Raw genomic sequence first — 16,930 nt, 5'->3', positions numbered from 1 at the left:
TCAGCATGAAGGCGTGAAACTAGTGAAGTGAAGTGAAGTGACATTCAGCCAAGTATGGTGACCCATACTCGGAATTCGTGCTCTGCATTTAACCCATCCAACGTGCACACACACAGCAGTGAACACACACACACACACCGTGAACACACACCCGGAGCAGTGGGCAGCCATTTTATGCTGCAGCGCCCGGGGAGCAGTTGGGGGTTCGGTGCCTTGCTCAAGGGCACCTCAGTCATGGTATTGAGGGTGGAGAGAGCGCTGGACATTCACTCCCCCCACCTACAATTCCTGCCGGCCGGAGACTCGAACCCGCAACCTTCGGATTACAAGTCTGACTCTCTAACCATTAGACCACGACTTCCCATGAACGAGCAAATGAAAACAAGTGTCAGTTGTAGAGGTTTTTTGGTCAATGATTTATTATGTATTCATAAATATATAAAATGTCACACATACAATGACTTTACTACATATTGTTTAATATAACCATGTTTCGAGTTCATCGAGTTCAAATTCAAGCCATCAAGTTCAAATTCATTGCATATGCAACCCTAAGAACTATGAACTTTGCGACCCTAACCCTAGAATTTCAATAGATTTTTCTGTTTCTTGATCGTGGGCACTCATTGATACTTTTGAGGAGAGGGGATAGCGGGCTTGAGATCAACTCGGGTCTTCATCATTAATCAGCCGTCTCTGACTTTCAAAAGCTTGTAAACCTGGGATGACTAAATCAGAATGGATCTAGATGCATGGTTCTTTGTAACATTATATTCCACAGAGTGTCTTCAGTATGGACACACATGTCAGCAGACAATATGAGTTATGGGCAGGGGGGACGATGACGGGTCAGCAGAATTATAAATTGGAACAGGTTTGGAGCTCAAAACTTCATGCTGGGACTCTCAAGCTCTCTTCCAAGTCTCTGTGGGACGAAACCGCCCTGCTGAAGAAACCAAAAACCCCTGTGCAGAGTCAAAGACGTACCCTCTGATCTGTGGCGAATTTCCCCTCCCACCTAGCAAGCTCACAGAGAGCATCAGGGGAGGGTCCAAGCCCAATAAATACATTCAAAATCTGACATCTAAGCTCTCTCAAGACAAGTTAAGACAGTGGGTTAACCTCTGGTCTCTTATGTCTAGATTATGCAGAGAAGGACTTAATAACATTGCTGTGCAGGAGTTTTATTCTGAAGGAGGCGGGCTGAAATCCCTAGGAATATCTCAACAGATACTGCCTCCCACACACTGAAGCTCACACAGTGTTACACACCAGCTAAGCCACATTTTCTCTCCCAAACCCATTACTAATGACCCGTTACTACTAACGATGAGTGTTTGAGTTAGAGCAAATGCACTGTCAGCAAATTAGTAAAAACATGTAACCAAAAACCTGGACTGCAAGGATGAAAAGACAGCATGAAACAATAAAAAGCAGATTTGTCAGCGACCCTAGGCAGTGTGTGCCCTGGCAGAAGGTATGCTGATTTGGAAGGAATCTGACTGTTTTGTTCAAGGAGAGTAATCAAGCCATGTGAACACCTCCTGTCCCAGTGGATATGAGCTCATGGTCAACACTGCGACCACATTGATCACAAGCAGAAGGCTGGAGGGAGAGGGAGTGTGAAGAGGGCTGATCATCCATGTCCATCACACAGCTGGACAATCTGGCTTGGACAGAGGGTCAGCTGAGCCAAAGCATCCACCTCAGGGCCTCTGAGCTCAATACTGATATTAACAGGTGTGGTGGGTCAAGACTCAGATCAACCTCAGCTGTCAGATAATCCACGAGTAATGTATTCAAATATGGAATTCCTTCAAAAGCAGAGAGAGAAAATGCTGAAGTGACAAAAAAAGATATGATTGGATGGATGGAAATTAAACTAAAATGCAATCTTAACATGAGCTACTGATATTATGTATACTCTCGTTTAAAAGTTCAGGGTCTCAAGGTTGCATTCATTTGATCAGAAATACAGAAAAACAGTAACATTGTGAAATATTATAACAGTTAAAATACCTTTTTCTATCTTAATTTATTTTAAAATGTAATTTACTCCAGTGATGCAGAGCTGAATTTTCAGCAGCCATTACGTCAGTCTTGTGTCACATGATCCTTCAGAAATCATTCTAATATGTTCAATCGTTGCTGAGAAACATTCCACACATTGTATCATACCACAATCATTGTATCATAGTTTTGAATAATTATACACTAAATTAATGCAATATTACTGTATCGTGAGACAAAAATAGATCTTATATTGTATGGTCTGATTCTCACCCCTGTTCAAACCATCTGTTTTCCAGTAATAGATATATCTGTTTTCAGCACATTTATGCTGGTTTACCATGGCAACACTCCAATTTCAACAATTACCAGCATATTCCAGTAACAGACCTGCAATGGCCATCTTGGAAGCTGGTCCAAGTAAGATATCGTGACATAAACACATTCAGGATTTTTCAAGTATAGAAAAACGTCTCAGCTCTCTGTATTTTGCATGCTTCACTCAAGTTCTACATAAACGGCCACCACCCTCTTCCACATCCCCATGAGAAACCTAATGAATGATGTGCTTCTAGTCAGATTGTGCTGTGGTCCAGAAAATGTCAAGACGCTTCAGCATCACATCTCTCCATGGGGAAGGTGAGGAGTTTAAAAGCCACAAAGAAACACAAATACTCTAATTCACACAAACACATTCTTTCACCCACATGTACAGAAATTACTCATCTGAAATTTGGGTCAGCGTACTGCTGCTTTGACAAGAGTGTTTTTTCTTCTTCTTTGATTCACCACAGTTGCAGAACCTTTGTTAGTGACTAATGTACTGCAAAACATCTCACTTCCTTTCATCGTGTCCCCAGCTGCCTTACAGGCACTCCCACCGGTGTGTAAGTCTGAGTGTTTCTCTATTCAGACTTGTTAACACAAGGCCCTTGTGATCACAAAAAGCCTGAGTTTAACTTTGCGTGTTGCCCTCAACATGACCTTCTCCAGGAGACTCGGTTGGATAGCAACTCAAGTGGCACAATGTTTGCTAGTGCCAAATATACGCTACATGTGCCCACTTGGCAAATTATTTGAAGAATTTAGTGTTAAAACCAACAAGCCATTCAGTGTGAAGTGTCAGCATAGTAAATGTGTTAAGCATATGAAGCTCTTGTGTAAGCCAAGCCGATGATCTAATAGTAACTAAAGTGACACAACGATTTACAGAATATATTTCTTTAACCCGGAGAAAAACTTGTTTATGGGTAAAACTGCATGGTTTAGGCAGTTTGATGCTAGTTAGATGCTGGTTTACCTGAAGATGTTCATCAGTCGGTGAAGGCTTACTAGCATGATCTTTTGGTATCGTTCTCAGAAAAAAGGTACAAAAGCTGTCACTAGGGAGGTACCCTTTCAAAAGGTAAACCTTTGTACCTTACTTACCCCTAAAGGGTGCATTTTAAGTACTTTAAAGGTACATAGTTGTACCTTTTGAAAAGTTACTGTACTATCCCAGTACCAGCTTTTGTACCTTTTTTCTGACAGTGACACTATTTTACAATAAGATTCAATTTTTTTATATTAATTCAATAGCTTTGAACTAACAATGAATAATACTTTTACAGCATTTATTAATAATGCTAATTTATACTAATACATTTTCAAAAAATAAACAACTTTTACAGCACTTAATAATAAATTTTAATTTGTACATATACTAATACATATTAGTTATAAAATGAACAAACATGAATTAACAATGAACAATAGTATATTTATAAATTAACATTAAACAAGATGAACAAATGTTAACACATTTTTTTTACTGATATTTCTGATGAAGCTTGTTAAGCAATGTAGTTTTGCTAATTAAGTCAATTATAGACACGAGCACAATAGGATCACATGCAGTGGACCAGCTTCCAAAACATAATATATGCTGCTAGTCAAGTTAGGAAAAGTGGTAAACCAGGCTGAAAACCAAATTCAGTTTCATTCAGCAAAAATACCATCGTTAAAACGCAGCATTTACTTTGTTTTGGTGTATTTCCCATATAGATCACAAGAGTCAGGTGAATCATAATGAACAAAAAGTATTCTGAGGGCAGTTAGGACCAGCTTAAACCAACATGAGCTCAGTGAAGCATATATGATTCCTACAGAGATACGCTCTTACATGAGATCAAACACATTTGCTCTTCTTTATCTTGAGCTGCACCTGCGGCGGGTCATTTCCAAAGCAAAGCACAACACAGGGTTACGTGCCCACTCCCCTCCAGAGAGCCGCACATGTGGCCCTCTCTGATAATACCACATCAAAACAGCATAATGGGAACACAGAAATCTACACCGGCGCTCAAAGCCGGATCCAGTTAACCTGCAGGTTCTCCTGATGGCAGGGGTGTTTTTTGCTTTCTTTTGGATCGACCCCTTACAAGATGTTTTCATCTTTGTTGCAGGCAAATCAGAGTTGATGGTTCTCGCACACTTGAAAGCACTTTACTGACAGTCATATTGTTTCAGCATAAGCTAAAAGCCATGTTGAGGAATGTAAAGTTGGCGTTGAAAGCTGTGTTTTTAGAGGACAATGGGGCGTTTTCCCAGAACTGCACCAGTGCTTTAGCACTCAGCACCTCACACATTGCTGCAAAGCGAGGAAACATTCCTCACCTCATTAAAAGTGCAGCCAAAGAGCTGTAAGATGCCTACCAGAGATAGAAATGTATCCTCTGTTGTGAAAACCAAAGCACTCCTCAAGAAAGCTCTAAACACCTTGGTGAGATCTTATTTTACAAGCATATTTTGCTTAGACAACAAAAACAACACCTGTTTAAACTTGTATAGTTAGGATTTTATGAGTGTGATGCTACTATATAGATTTACTCATAAAGCAATGCACAACCTCAACAACTAAAACAACTGGCTAAATACAGCTACAAATACTAATACATTTTTTATGCTTAATTCAAGTTGGAACAACTAGATTTACTAAAACTAATCAATACGTTTCTCTTCAGCCTCTACGGAAACCATTCAGACAAATGCGAGAACTGTTCGATAACACAATTATCTAGTTCCCAAGGAAAAAAGCCAAATATGCGAGTAATAAAACACCTACCAGAAACAGCTGCTGAGGAGACAGCCAGACCCACCATCTCTTTCCTAGATGTAAGTCATGCAGTTGTTCCTGAACAAGTCACAGCAGTCCAGAATGGTGAAATCAGATGATGAACTGACAAATTCATAGGTGCATTTCCTTCAAATTTATCATTTTCTTTCCTTTGTCCAGATTAAAAGTGACTGAGGGATAGCAGGGGAATTTATCCTCCCTGTCTGGTCAGTTGGATTGTGTCTGGGGGTGGGGTGCTCACTGATGACTGTGTGTGTCAAGTAAGGGGAGGCACCCAGTCCTGATCTAATCCGGAGGGGTTCTATAGCACCTGGGACAGGCCCTGAGTAAATACACACAACCCTCCCCCACAGGGGAGAGTATGGAGATCAACAGCCCTCACTGGCTCTTATTTTTTTCCATGCCAGTTTATACATATGAATGTCAGCCCTGTAAAATGTCACCTAAACCAAAGAAGACTTTTTAGGGGACAGTTTTGAAAAATGTATGTGCAGTATACTGCCAAATCTGACCAATTAGAAACATGTAAATTAAGGTTCTTCCTTAGGATAAAAAAAAAACCGAAAAGCATTTGCCATTTAATTTCATAGCATTTTCTTTAGTAAACACAAAGTTGAAGGGTTACCTTTTGTATCACTAATTAACAGTAACAGTGACCATTTACGAAGCAGGTTTCCCATCTGAGACTGCTCAAAATTAGACTGGCCTAGTGCTGCACAAAACTCACATATACATACATATATATATATATATATATATGTGTGTGTGTGTGTGTGTGTGTGTGTGTGTGTGTGTGTGTGTGTGTGTTACTAAAATGATCATTTGATTTTTTTACAATAAGAAAAGTATTTAATGATGAGTTAATTATATATTATTTTCAAGATGAATTAAACACTTTTTAATGTCTAAATATTTACATGTCCATTTGTATTTTTAATCACATTAAACTGAGATAGAGAAAGGATTTTAACATAAAAAATGAACATGTCACCTTCTCATTTGTAATTTTTCTTTCCTATGGGCAAACCTGCCTTACGTAACCCCTGAGGCAATTTCGGATTTGTATCAGTTGATTTGCGCTGTCTGCCCGCAGTCTCTTCTAAGTGTACAGACTGTATCTACATCCTATGTTACAGTGCCCCTAGAGACTGTAGTTGCGCAAAAAAGAGCCATTCTGCCAGTGTGCTCAAGTGAAGAGGTGGGGGTCTAGTTCTCTTCATTGTGTTCACCCATCCAGAGAGCAGTCGGATGCCGACAAGCACAGACTCACATCAGCACATGTTCACAGTGACATTTTTCTAAGCTACAGGCAAACCTAGGACCATTCGGCAGGATCCGACATGCTGAATATCTCAAAATCCACTCTCCCTCTCTCACTCTCTCTCTCACACACACACACACACACACACACACACACACACACACACACACACACACACACACACACACACACACACACACGTATGTTTCAAACACACACACTTCTGTGCAGATAAGCTGCTCATATCAGCAGTTCCATCTCCTCACCACTGAAAGCGGACACTTTTTTGTCCATTTCCCAGTTGAAGGTTCCTGAGGGCATGTTACATCTTGCGAGACAGATGAGATGCTAAAGGTTTGTGTAGTTAAACTTTGCAGGCCTGTTGCTAGACAGCCTGGAACTGAAGATAAGAGACAGTCGAGACAAGAGAAGTCATTCATCTGCGCTTTAAGTGATCAGATACATTCAAAATGATCCTTCTCAGTATTATGCAAGACTTCAGATAATTTCTTCAGTATAACTTTAGTTAATATATTTACTGCACTAAAATAACTAGAATTTAGTTTGAAACATCACATTTGGCTGCTGAAAAATTAGCTCTGCCATCAAAGGAATAAATTACACTTTAAAGTATATATTTAAATATATTAAAATAGAAAAGAGCTATTTTAAATGTTAATAATATTTCACAATATTACTGTTTTTAATGTATTATTGATCAAATAAATGCAGCCTTGGTGAGCAAAAGCGACATCTTTTAAAAACATTAAAATCTTTCTGACCTCACACTTTTGTGTTTATTTGGAAAAACTAAATTTTTCCACTTTATCTTTTGGGTGTTTTATCAACATAACATAGTAACACAATCCCCTATATGGATCTCAATAGCAGGCATAAATACGATCACATTCTTTGAACAATTATTAATCAAACTTTTAATTTTTGTGCAAAACCTGTTACCAAAATGAATTATAACGAATGATACTGAATAAGCAAAACCTTAGCAGCCAGCCATCCTTTTTCAATTTTCTTCAGAAAATCTAGTTATGAATTTTACTTAACTGACATGAAGTCTTTAGCAGAGTAATGTGGGTTCATTGTGTTCTGTATATCACAAAAACATACAGTCAACATTTTTCACTTTTAAACTTTTTTTAAAGTGACTTTTCACTTTTGCTAAATCACTGCCAAAAACGATCAGATCATTGCTCACACCAAGTGACACGGTCTGACTGAACTCTGACACTCGTCTGGCTGAGATACAAGCGACAAAAATAGTGACGGAGCACTCTGACCTTTCCAAAGACACACACATGGAGCCCTTACGGTCAACACTGAAAACAAACCTGGTTGTAAATACATTAGCCAACATACACAGTACATGCAGGAATACAACAACAAAACTCCAAGAGCTACAATTCTTCCATAATAAATAACACAAGCTGGAGGGCAATACGAGAAGGCCTCACATTCACTCTCAAATAGAGCATAACCTCATATCAGTTTTGTGAGCAGACACAGAGGCAAAATGCTCCCAAAGTCAATAGCAAGAGAGGCCCTTCCAACATAAACCACCCAACTGTCATCAGATATGAATATCCCGTGGTGCAACAGATGTTTGCGCTGTTTCCGGATGTTTTATTTATCACACCAATCTTACGTGCCGCCCGGTGTGACTCAAAGGAGATATGTACTGTGATGTCTCAAATCTAAATCATCAAATCTATCAATTCTTGTTCATAATGTAAGAATTCATACCAGGAGACAGGTTGTCACTGGAATGTGAAGGACATCATGAACATCGCTGAGACTCATAAAGGTGAAGGAGTGAACAATCTTATCTTGATATGATTGAACTGATACTAACATGAGGGTGCCTGGATGGAGTGACGACTCAGCGATCCTCTTCCAGCAATGAAAATCTCCCTCAGAATTCCAGGCCTACTCAGATCATCAGCGTTCAAAGCTCCACAGGGGAAAGGAGCGAGTTTGTGCACACATACACTGATGATGTCACACTAGAATTCCCACAATGAGAGATAACAAACACAAAACCTCATTTATTTGGACACCTTGGAATATTGATGTTTGCACGAGATGCCGCTGGTCTGATGGGACGCCGTGGTGGGAAGTACATATTTGGGTGCATGCCACAAATTACAGAGTCTAATAACTACAGTTACAGTGCTTGTCAAATGTTACAGTCAAGCATATGTTAACACATTCTAACATGTTTCTGTCATATTCAGTCAAAAGAAAACAAATCATAAAGAATGAAAACAAATCATACGAATTAGAAGAATGTGGAAGGGGTTATACTGATGATAATCATTGTGGATTGGATGATTGGAGCAAATTCCAATAAGACTACAGAGTGAGATGTGATATTAAAACAAACACAGAGACAGTATTTTGCTCATCACTATTTGCATTTATATTAAAAATGGATAATTATACTGTACTCACACCCTCATGTTGTTCCAAATCAGTATGACTTTCTTTGCTCTGTGAAACACAAAACATGATATTCTGAAGACTGATCAAGCCGCCCTTTTCCAAGCAATTACAATAAATGGGGACTGAAGCTTTCAGAGCTCCAAAAACCATAAAACTATCATAAATAGTATATAACTTTAGCACTATATTCCATCTCTTCTGAAGCCACACACTCATGGATGAATAGTTTACAATAACATCAGTAACATAAGAAAACAGACAGGAATTTTCTACTTTTAATTTAGTGTAATCATGCTAGAAACATGCTAGCAACATGCTAATAATGCTTGATCAGTTCGATTAATCAAAACTCATTCAGATTGGTTCATTAATGTTTCATTAAAAAGACCTGACTCCAAAAATTATTTGTGGATGAATCAGTCATCATTTTTTCTTTTACAAACAAGCCATTGTTCACAAAATAGGAAGTCCAGCCCTAAGAGCAGTCTTGAGCAGATTGCTCAAACAAACAGATTCACATAGTTTACACTATGGGACATCAACCAAATGACTTACTTCTAGTTGTCTCTTCAAATTAAGTTGAGACAGGAAAAAGCGAGTTAACATGAAAAAAAAAAAAATATTGTTAAATCTCACAGGGATACTTAACCCTGACATAAAAACTCTGTCATCATTTACTCAACCTCCAAACCTGTGTGACTTTCTGTCTTCTATGTAACACAGGCAGAGATATTTTGAAGAATGTTGGTAACCAAACATTTTGTCGACCACTGACTACCAATATTTAGACAAAAAAAAAAAAACCCCCAGAGAGATTTCTCAAAATCTTCTTTTATGTTCTACCAAAGAAAGTAAGTCAAATAGGTTTGGAACTGAAAGAAAATTTAAAGAATTCTGCCAGAATTAACCCTTGAACTACCTATATCTGAAACTACTATATCTACAATATAGATCTAAATAAGAACATCCTGCACTACCCCTTATCACTGCATCTTAAACCACAAATACAGAGAGAGAGAGAGAGAGAGGCTGCAGAGAGGTAGCAGGTGAACATGTGGAACAGCTTAGCCTATAATTCTCTCAGAGATCTGACTCATATACAGTATTAAAGCCTGAGCACATTTGTGTGGAAAAAGGGAAATTACATGTCACTCCTGCTGCTTTATGATAGATGAGAACATGCTTTAGGTTATCATAAAATGCAGCAACACACACACACAGTCATAAAGCTTATTTCCAGTTGAAGGAAAAGCTGCGCTCACTTACTCGCAGTCTCTCGTTTTGAAAGCTTTCAGCAATTCTTTAATGCATTCTTCTATCTAGAAACCTCAAATATGAACTCTTCCGTTTTGTTCACAGACCAGCTGTCAAAATGCAATTATTGCTTATCATATACAGAAACTTTAACAGCAGACCCCCCTGGCCAGTTCACATTAAAGAACATCCAAACATGGATAAATAGCTTCAAGAAAAACAATCTTGCACACTCCAGAGCCTTCAGAACACTCACTGAGGACACCAAGTAAAACAAATAGAGAGAGGCAAAACACGAGAGCCCATCTTTAATGCTGCAGTGCTGTGTAGGGGGAGCCACTGTGGTTAATGACCCCTGCTCCAGTGATGGGGTTTGGCTGCTGCCTGAAGGAAGCAGGGGGGAGTTGGCCATTAGGCCGGGGCCTCCCTCTGGTCACAGTGCTCCTTGTGTCTACACACTGCGGCAGAGTTATGGACCCTGAAACTCCCACTCACCTGTTTAAGCATTAACTAGCTTTGAAGGCAAGATTTTGGCTCGGTGGGGAGCAGGATGCTTTTATGTCAACACTCCTCTTCCCTCCTCTTTATAAACCCCTTTGCCTGGGGGTCCTCAGTGCCAGGCGTCTGTTTGTGTACATTTTATACGGTGTAAGCATTTACAGGCTGTATATCATGGAAAATAGGAAGTGTCATTGTTTTATTGTAGCAAAAGTGTTTGATATACCATATAAACCTACTCTGATGTTCACTATGCCAGTTCACCCAAACCGTATACAGTATAAATGATTAAACAGCAAAAAGAGTCATTTAAAGCAGTGGTTTTTAACCAGAGCCTACTAGGAGCACTCATTTAAATGCCCAAGGGGGCGACGGATGACTTACAAATATTAAAATAAACACATTAATTCACATAAATTCAAGTCCTTTGAGTATTGTGTTGGACAGTGAGGGGCCTTTAAGTCAAAAGGTTGAGAACCACTGATCTTACATCAACAATAACTAAGGAAATTTCTTTTAATGAATAAATAAACAAATGAATGAAATAATAAAAAAACAACAACACCCATCTGACCTCATGATGTACAGTGAAAAATTATAATAGTTTAACATATGTTTTTAGCTAGAATAATACAAATGTAACCATAAATGGTCCTATAATTAATAATTGACAATGTAAATAATTTATGGTAAATAAATGCATCTGCTTTTTTTTTTTTTTTTTTTTAAACGGCAGAACGTATTGTATTATTTATTGCTGAATTGCATTATTAAAATTATGTATTAAGACTATAAGATTGTATAATTGAGAAATTTTATAATTTAAATGGTAATTCAATTAATCCATTATAATTTATTTAAAATGTATGTATATATTTATATAAATATATATGATATTAATATGTTTTTATTTAAAAAGGTCATGTAAAGATGAAGCCTTGACTAACATTATTACTGGACTTTGGGTGCAAAATTAAAAAAACAACAACATTCTGTTGAAAACAACCCCTTTGAAACTATGCTCTCTGATTCTAAACTGGAGGAGTGAAGGCAGGAGAGGTGAATCAAGTAGAGACTGATATCAAATCACTCACCACTTTCTAATATATGATTTGAGATTAAGTGAGGGCTGAAACAAGAGCAGATGTAAGGTCATGATGGAAAAGTGGAGTCAAGATAACAATCCTGAAGCCTCTGCATCTTCCATGTTTCCACATAAAGGCTTAACAGGCTCTGTTACACTGTCGCCAACAAGTAGCAGCAACCCTTGAGGTTTGAAATCTGGTCCCATTTGTGGTCACAGTGTCTAATTCTCTTTTATTATGGTCTGTGCCTCTGTTTAATATCAGCCAGAGAAAAAGAGCAGTGGGAATTCCCCCAACAGCCCATCATCTGAGGTCATCTGAGCCATGGAGACCTGGCACAAACAGTGGAAGCAGCAAGTAAATGGGTAAGGCAGGTGCTGGAACTCAGAGCACCCTAGAGCAGTGGGGTGAGCTGCAGGGGTCAAGAGTGGATAGGATGTGGAAATAAAAGCTGCTCACTTTAATACAGCCTGCTCGTGAAAGTCAGCGCAACAGAAAAAAAAAAAAAGAAAAAACCCGGACACCAAACCCCTGCCATATGGCACGAAGAGGGTGAGTCAGCCCATCTCCTATACAAAGAATGCCTTCAGTCTTGCCAGCTTAATTCATATTGCTTATCACCCGAAAACCCCCATGATTTCACTCTGCAGCTATGCCTTCCTTCAGCCCTCTTTTTTTTTTCCACGGTAAAGAGATGCAGTGTTTCACTGACACTATTAAGACTGTGCAGGCCTCTACACTATTGTGGCTGCTGAATAACTGGATGCTTTGTCTGGGAATCCTCATGGAAGGGATATTAACTGGAGTGTGTGTCTCTGGGTATGTAGAAAAATGGAAGACTTCCAAGAGCTAGGGCAAAACCCTGACCTCTGACCTCTGCCTATCCGTCAACAGGCAGACACAGAGTTGAGAAGCTTGGGTGGAGCACTGACACCACTGCTCTGCTTCAAAGTCTAATCTGCTAATAGAGGCAGCATTTTAATATGCAATTTTTATATTAAATGCACGCTCCTTGACTTGAAGAATGTTTCAAAAGGTAGATGACGGTAATAGTAATGTAATGTAAATGAGAAATGCACAACTAAATATCCAATATCGCTCAAGAAAGACCAATAAATAAATAAAATCTGTAATCTGTAAAAACTTAAAAAATTATTACTTTTATTCAGTAATTTCAAAAAGTTCTGCTCTTGTAAACTTTATATTAATTAAAAAACCCTTTAAAAATGTTCATGGTTTCCACAAAAATATTAATAAGCATAACCGTTTTGATTGATAATACAAATAAATATTTCTTGAGCATCAAATCAGCATATTAGAATGATTTCTGAAGGATCATGTGACACAAAGAATGTATAAAATTTCAGCTTCGCCCTCATAGGAATAAATTACATTATAAAACAGATAGTTCTGGTCCTTGATTTTGATTGGTTGAGCCAAGTTCGAAGCTGTTGTAAATTACTCTACAAACACACACCTTTGTTTACATTTGTGGGTTGCTTGGCATCCACTTTGTTGGAATCACATCCGTTTCTGAGGAACTACATTGTTTGGCGGAAGAATAATGTTTTTATTAATATCATTACACTTTATTTTCTGTTTTATTTTGTGAAACCTTACTACGTATATGGAAGAGCTGTTTTATAAAAGCAATAAGCCCCGTGAAGCTGTGGTTTACAGTGAATTTATAATGCAGCTTTAGTGAGCATAAGATATTTCTTTTAAAAACTTTTGAACAGTAGTGTAAGCTGATAACCAATATGATACCATCTGCATCTCTAATGATTATAGACTAATGTTATATTGCATTTGATTCTTAAAACTACCAATATACCATTAGCATAGCAACATGCTAAGATTTCTCTGTTACATTCAATTACATGCCAAGTCTCCATGTGCTTCAAGTGATGAGCATTATTTCTGTGGCAAGCGGATTTGTCGCCTATTTAGAGCATTCATAAATCACTTATGAGGTTCTGTGACTTAAAAGGCAGTTGCCTATGTAGGCAGTACAGAACTGCAGCTCACTTAGTTTTGGAACAGAGCTCATGTGTACCAAAGCGAATTCCTGAGTAAGCACAAAGCGAATCCATAAAACAGCGATAAATGTACTGTAACAGTCAGCAAGATTTAGCTTTAGATATACAACCTACAAATCAGGTTTTGTAGGTCGCTACCGTGTCAACGCTACAAACTCTGCTTTGATTAACAGTCATTCCATCAGAACCATGTAGATAAATCAAGCTTGTCACGCCAACACCATCTGCACCTGTAGGGTTAACAAATGCAGTCTGAGCTGATAACTTAAAGTGCATTGCCTACTTTCACAGTACATTTAGTACTTAAGTCAGTGGTCATTTGGCAGATGCTTTTATACAGAGTAACCTGCCCTACACACATTACATTGACAGACCACCCTAAACAACCTGAGGTTAGCCACTTTGCTCAAAGGCACAACTGTGTGCCTGGCAGAGCTCAAACCCACAACCTTTATAACCGCTATGCCCCACAAATCATATTTAAAGCTCATTTCACTCTACACATCTCTTCATTGCCAGAAGAACTTGTGCATATGGCACACAGAAGGTTTTCTAACGCTGCCAAATGGTGTCTCAGAACTCCACAAATTCATCAGTGAGCGCAGCCTGCACTATGATTCACCAGCGACTTGTTAAAGGCCTTAAATACCGACACACACCTTGTGAAACGCTTCCATTATCATGCATGAGAGTCTGGTGGGTGTGCACTGTCTAGTCCATTTCAGCTGGTTGAGTTGTCATTGGCAAGAAGGCAGATGATGCTCATAGAGATTGAATGGGTGGTCCAAGACGTAAAATGGTCAAAGCAAACGAAGATGTTTCTAAGCCAAGTCAACTCTAATCACAAAAGCATTCATGCCGTGCATTTCCCTTGTCAGGGCTCAAGTCGACGGCTGACGGGCGGTCGCATTATTGCACTAAATCCTGCTTACCCATATCCATGTATTTATACAAAAGTGGAATTCCCGTAAGCCGGAGGGAACAGGTTGCTTTGTACCGACTTGCAACCGTGACATACAACAATCAAGGCCAGACCAGGCTTGCAGATTCTGCACCAACAAGAAAACACTGTTGCAATTCATTTTGCTGATCTCAAGAACTCTGGATGAGAGCAGTAGTGCAAATTCATGTTTCATTATAAGATTTACAAGACAAATGATCTTTGTTCCTGACACTCCTAAGCTCTTCCACATGCTCACAGTCTGAAGGAAACAATAATCATGATTCAGTGCAGAGTCTTACATGAAGAGACAATCCCACATACTCAACGAGTCAGTGGGGAGAGGTAGAGTCCCCTTCACGCCTACCTGATTCTCTGGCTTCAAGCATCATTTCTCTGCCTGCTCTCAAATCCGTCCGAAGTTTAATGATTCACATTAGAGCAAATAGCTTAAGCCTTCAAAAATGCCCACAATCTAATCAGTAAACTACAAACCACATCAATACATTGTGAAAACTGGGAGCTTTCGAAAAGTCAACATTTGACCATGAAAGTGACCAGCTGATCACAAAAGATGATATACTGAATAATGTTTTGACTGTTTTTGTTCATACATTAAAGCCCAGTGTTGTTTTGGTCCACACTGACTTCCATTGTATGGTAGAAAAAGGTTTGGATCAACATGAGGACAGAATTATCTTTTGAACTGTCCCTAATCACTATACCCATATGTACCTAATAACTGATTGAAACAACAACAGCAACATGATAGTCTTCACATTCCCATACACCAAGGAGACATTAAGCAGCATGATAAAAATAGTGACAGAAACAACATGCTTGCTCCGAAGGGGATGTCTGCTGGATGTATTTTTTTCCGTCCTTCATCCCTTGTGTTTGTGTAAACACTCAGATCAGGAATTTGTCAGGGTGCGAGGAAGAACTTTGCTGTATCTTGTAAACAGTAACAGTAACTGATGACACGGCCTTCGCCTTCTGCAAACAGATGAGGCAGGTGGTTCAGAAATACACCTGTGGAAACCTAATAACAGAGTGTCAAACAGAAATACTGCTGGATTTAGTGATGGACTGAATGTCTTAGGAGAAAGTGGAAGAGAACATGTTGTTCGAACGTAAACTGAGATGCTCCGCTCTGTAATTACTTGCATGTGTCTACCTGGTTGTTGTCTCTGTTTTGTGAAGTTGTGCATTTTATGATGCTATACACAATCCTAGATGGCAAAGGAATTGTGTCATGAGTTAAGAGAGCTTTTCATTCATTGGCATGCCAATGAATGGAAACCACAGACAGTGGCATGCAAAAACTAAAGGTACACACAAAGTGTGTCATGCTCAGTTAAATATATTTGCTCATAGCTTCCCCTTATAAAGGTAATAGTAACACTTCTATTTCTCCAAAAAATAACTAATGATGTCTTACGGTTAATCTTTTTAGGAATCATTAGCTTTGGGTTTAGACTAGGCTAAAACCTACTAATCTTTCCTTTTATCTTTGATATGTTGTGTAAACTCACTCAGTCTTTTAGAGGTGAATGACCGGGGTTTAACTTTACTGGGAGCAGCATTTGGGGGAGGAACTGTACAAAACATGTACAGCAATCTGTGTTTCTGGACCAATGCCTGACCAGACACAGCTGGTTTGTTCTGAGAGAGCCAGCAGGATTCATCTCATTGTCTCTGAGGGAGAGAAAAATACAACAGCCAATACCACAAGCAAGAAGCAGCGCTCTCATTCCTGCACCATGCCAAAACAGCAACTATCAAAACAGTAGGACTTTCAGGAGATCAAGAGAAGTACTACCGCCTCACCATAGGGGTCCTGTTAGAACTCAGCTCCTTATAAAGAGAGACTTCACTTATTATAAACAAAGAAGCACAAGAGTAAGAAAGATCTGAGAGTCTAGGTCCAAGATAAATTGAAAACTAAACCTTGCTACAAGCCTCTGAATCACTATGCCACCCACAGCAGGCTTATGTTCCAGGTGTAGTTTCTCCTGAAGTTGAGGGTCTGTATGAAACAGATCAATATTAAGTTGAAAACAGAAAATTCTTGTTGAAAATGACGAAACATCACACGAGAGAAACAGTTGAGTCAGAGAAGGCTACAGCAGATCTCTGTGTAAAAGATAATTATAATTAAAGCACTGCAGGAGAGCTGATGGGAAGAGTAAAGGAAATCCGACTGATAAACACGAAACGGTTCTTTAGTACAATGCGTTGCAATGCATCGTTTGGAAACCGATTCAGTAA

General features: G+C 38.9%; 1 protein-coding gene across 6 annotated transcripts in view; it reads right to left on the bottom strand.

The window, feature by feature from the left end:
- Positions 1-16,930, bottom strand: part of LOC306883297 (actin filament-associated protein 1-like 1) — a 28,812-nt gene that overhangs the window by 11,296 nt on the left and 586 nt on the right. For 2 of the 6 annotated variants that reach the window (XM_079438460.1, XM_079438461.1), the window contains exon 1: positions 5,114-5,349. The exons of 2 other annotated variants lie outside the window; for them this stretch is intronic. In XM_079438460.1, coding sequence (XP_079294586.1) covers positions 5,114-5,150 — 37 coding nt within the window. In that variant the 5' untranslated portion in view covers positions 5,151-5,349. Of the gene's footprint in view, positions 1-5,113; positions 5,350-16,194; positions 16,689-16,930 lie in introns of those variants that run through there. 2 more of the 6 variants (XM_079438458.1, XM_079438459.1) reach the window with 2 other exon arrangements.

The sequence above is a fragment of the Barbus barbus genome (genome assembly GCF_936440315.1).
Source record: "Barbus barbus genome assembly, chromosome: 17".
Classification (NCBI taxonomy): domain Eukaryota; kingdom Metazoa; phylum Chordata; class Actinopteri; order Cypriniformes; family Cyprinidae; genus Barbus; species Barbus barbus.
This window is presented reverse-complemented; position numbering and strand designations above follow the sequence as displayed.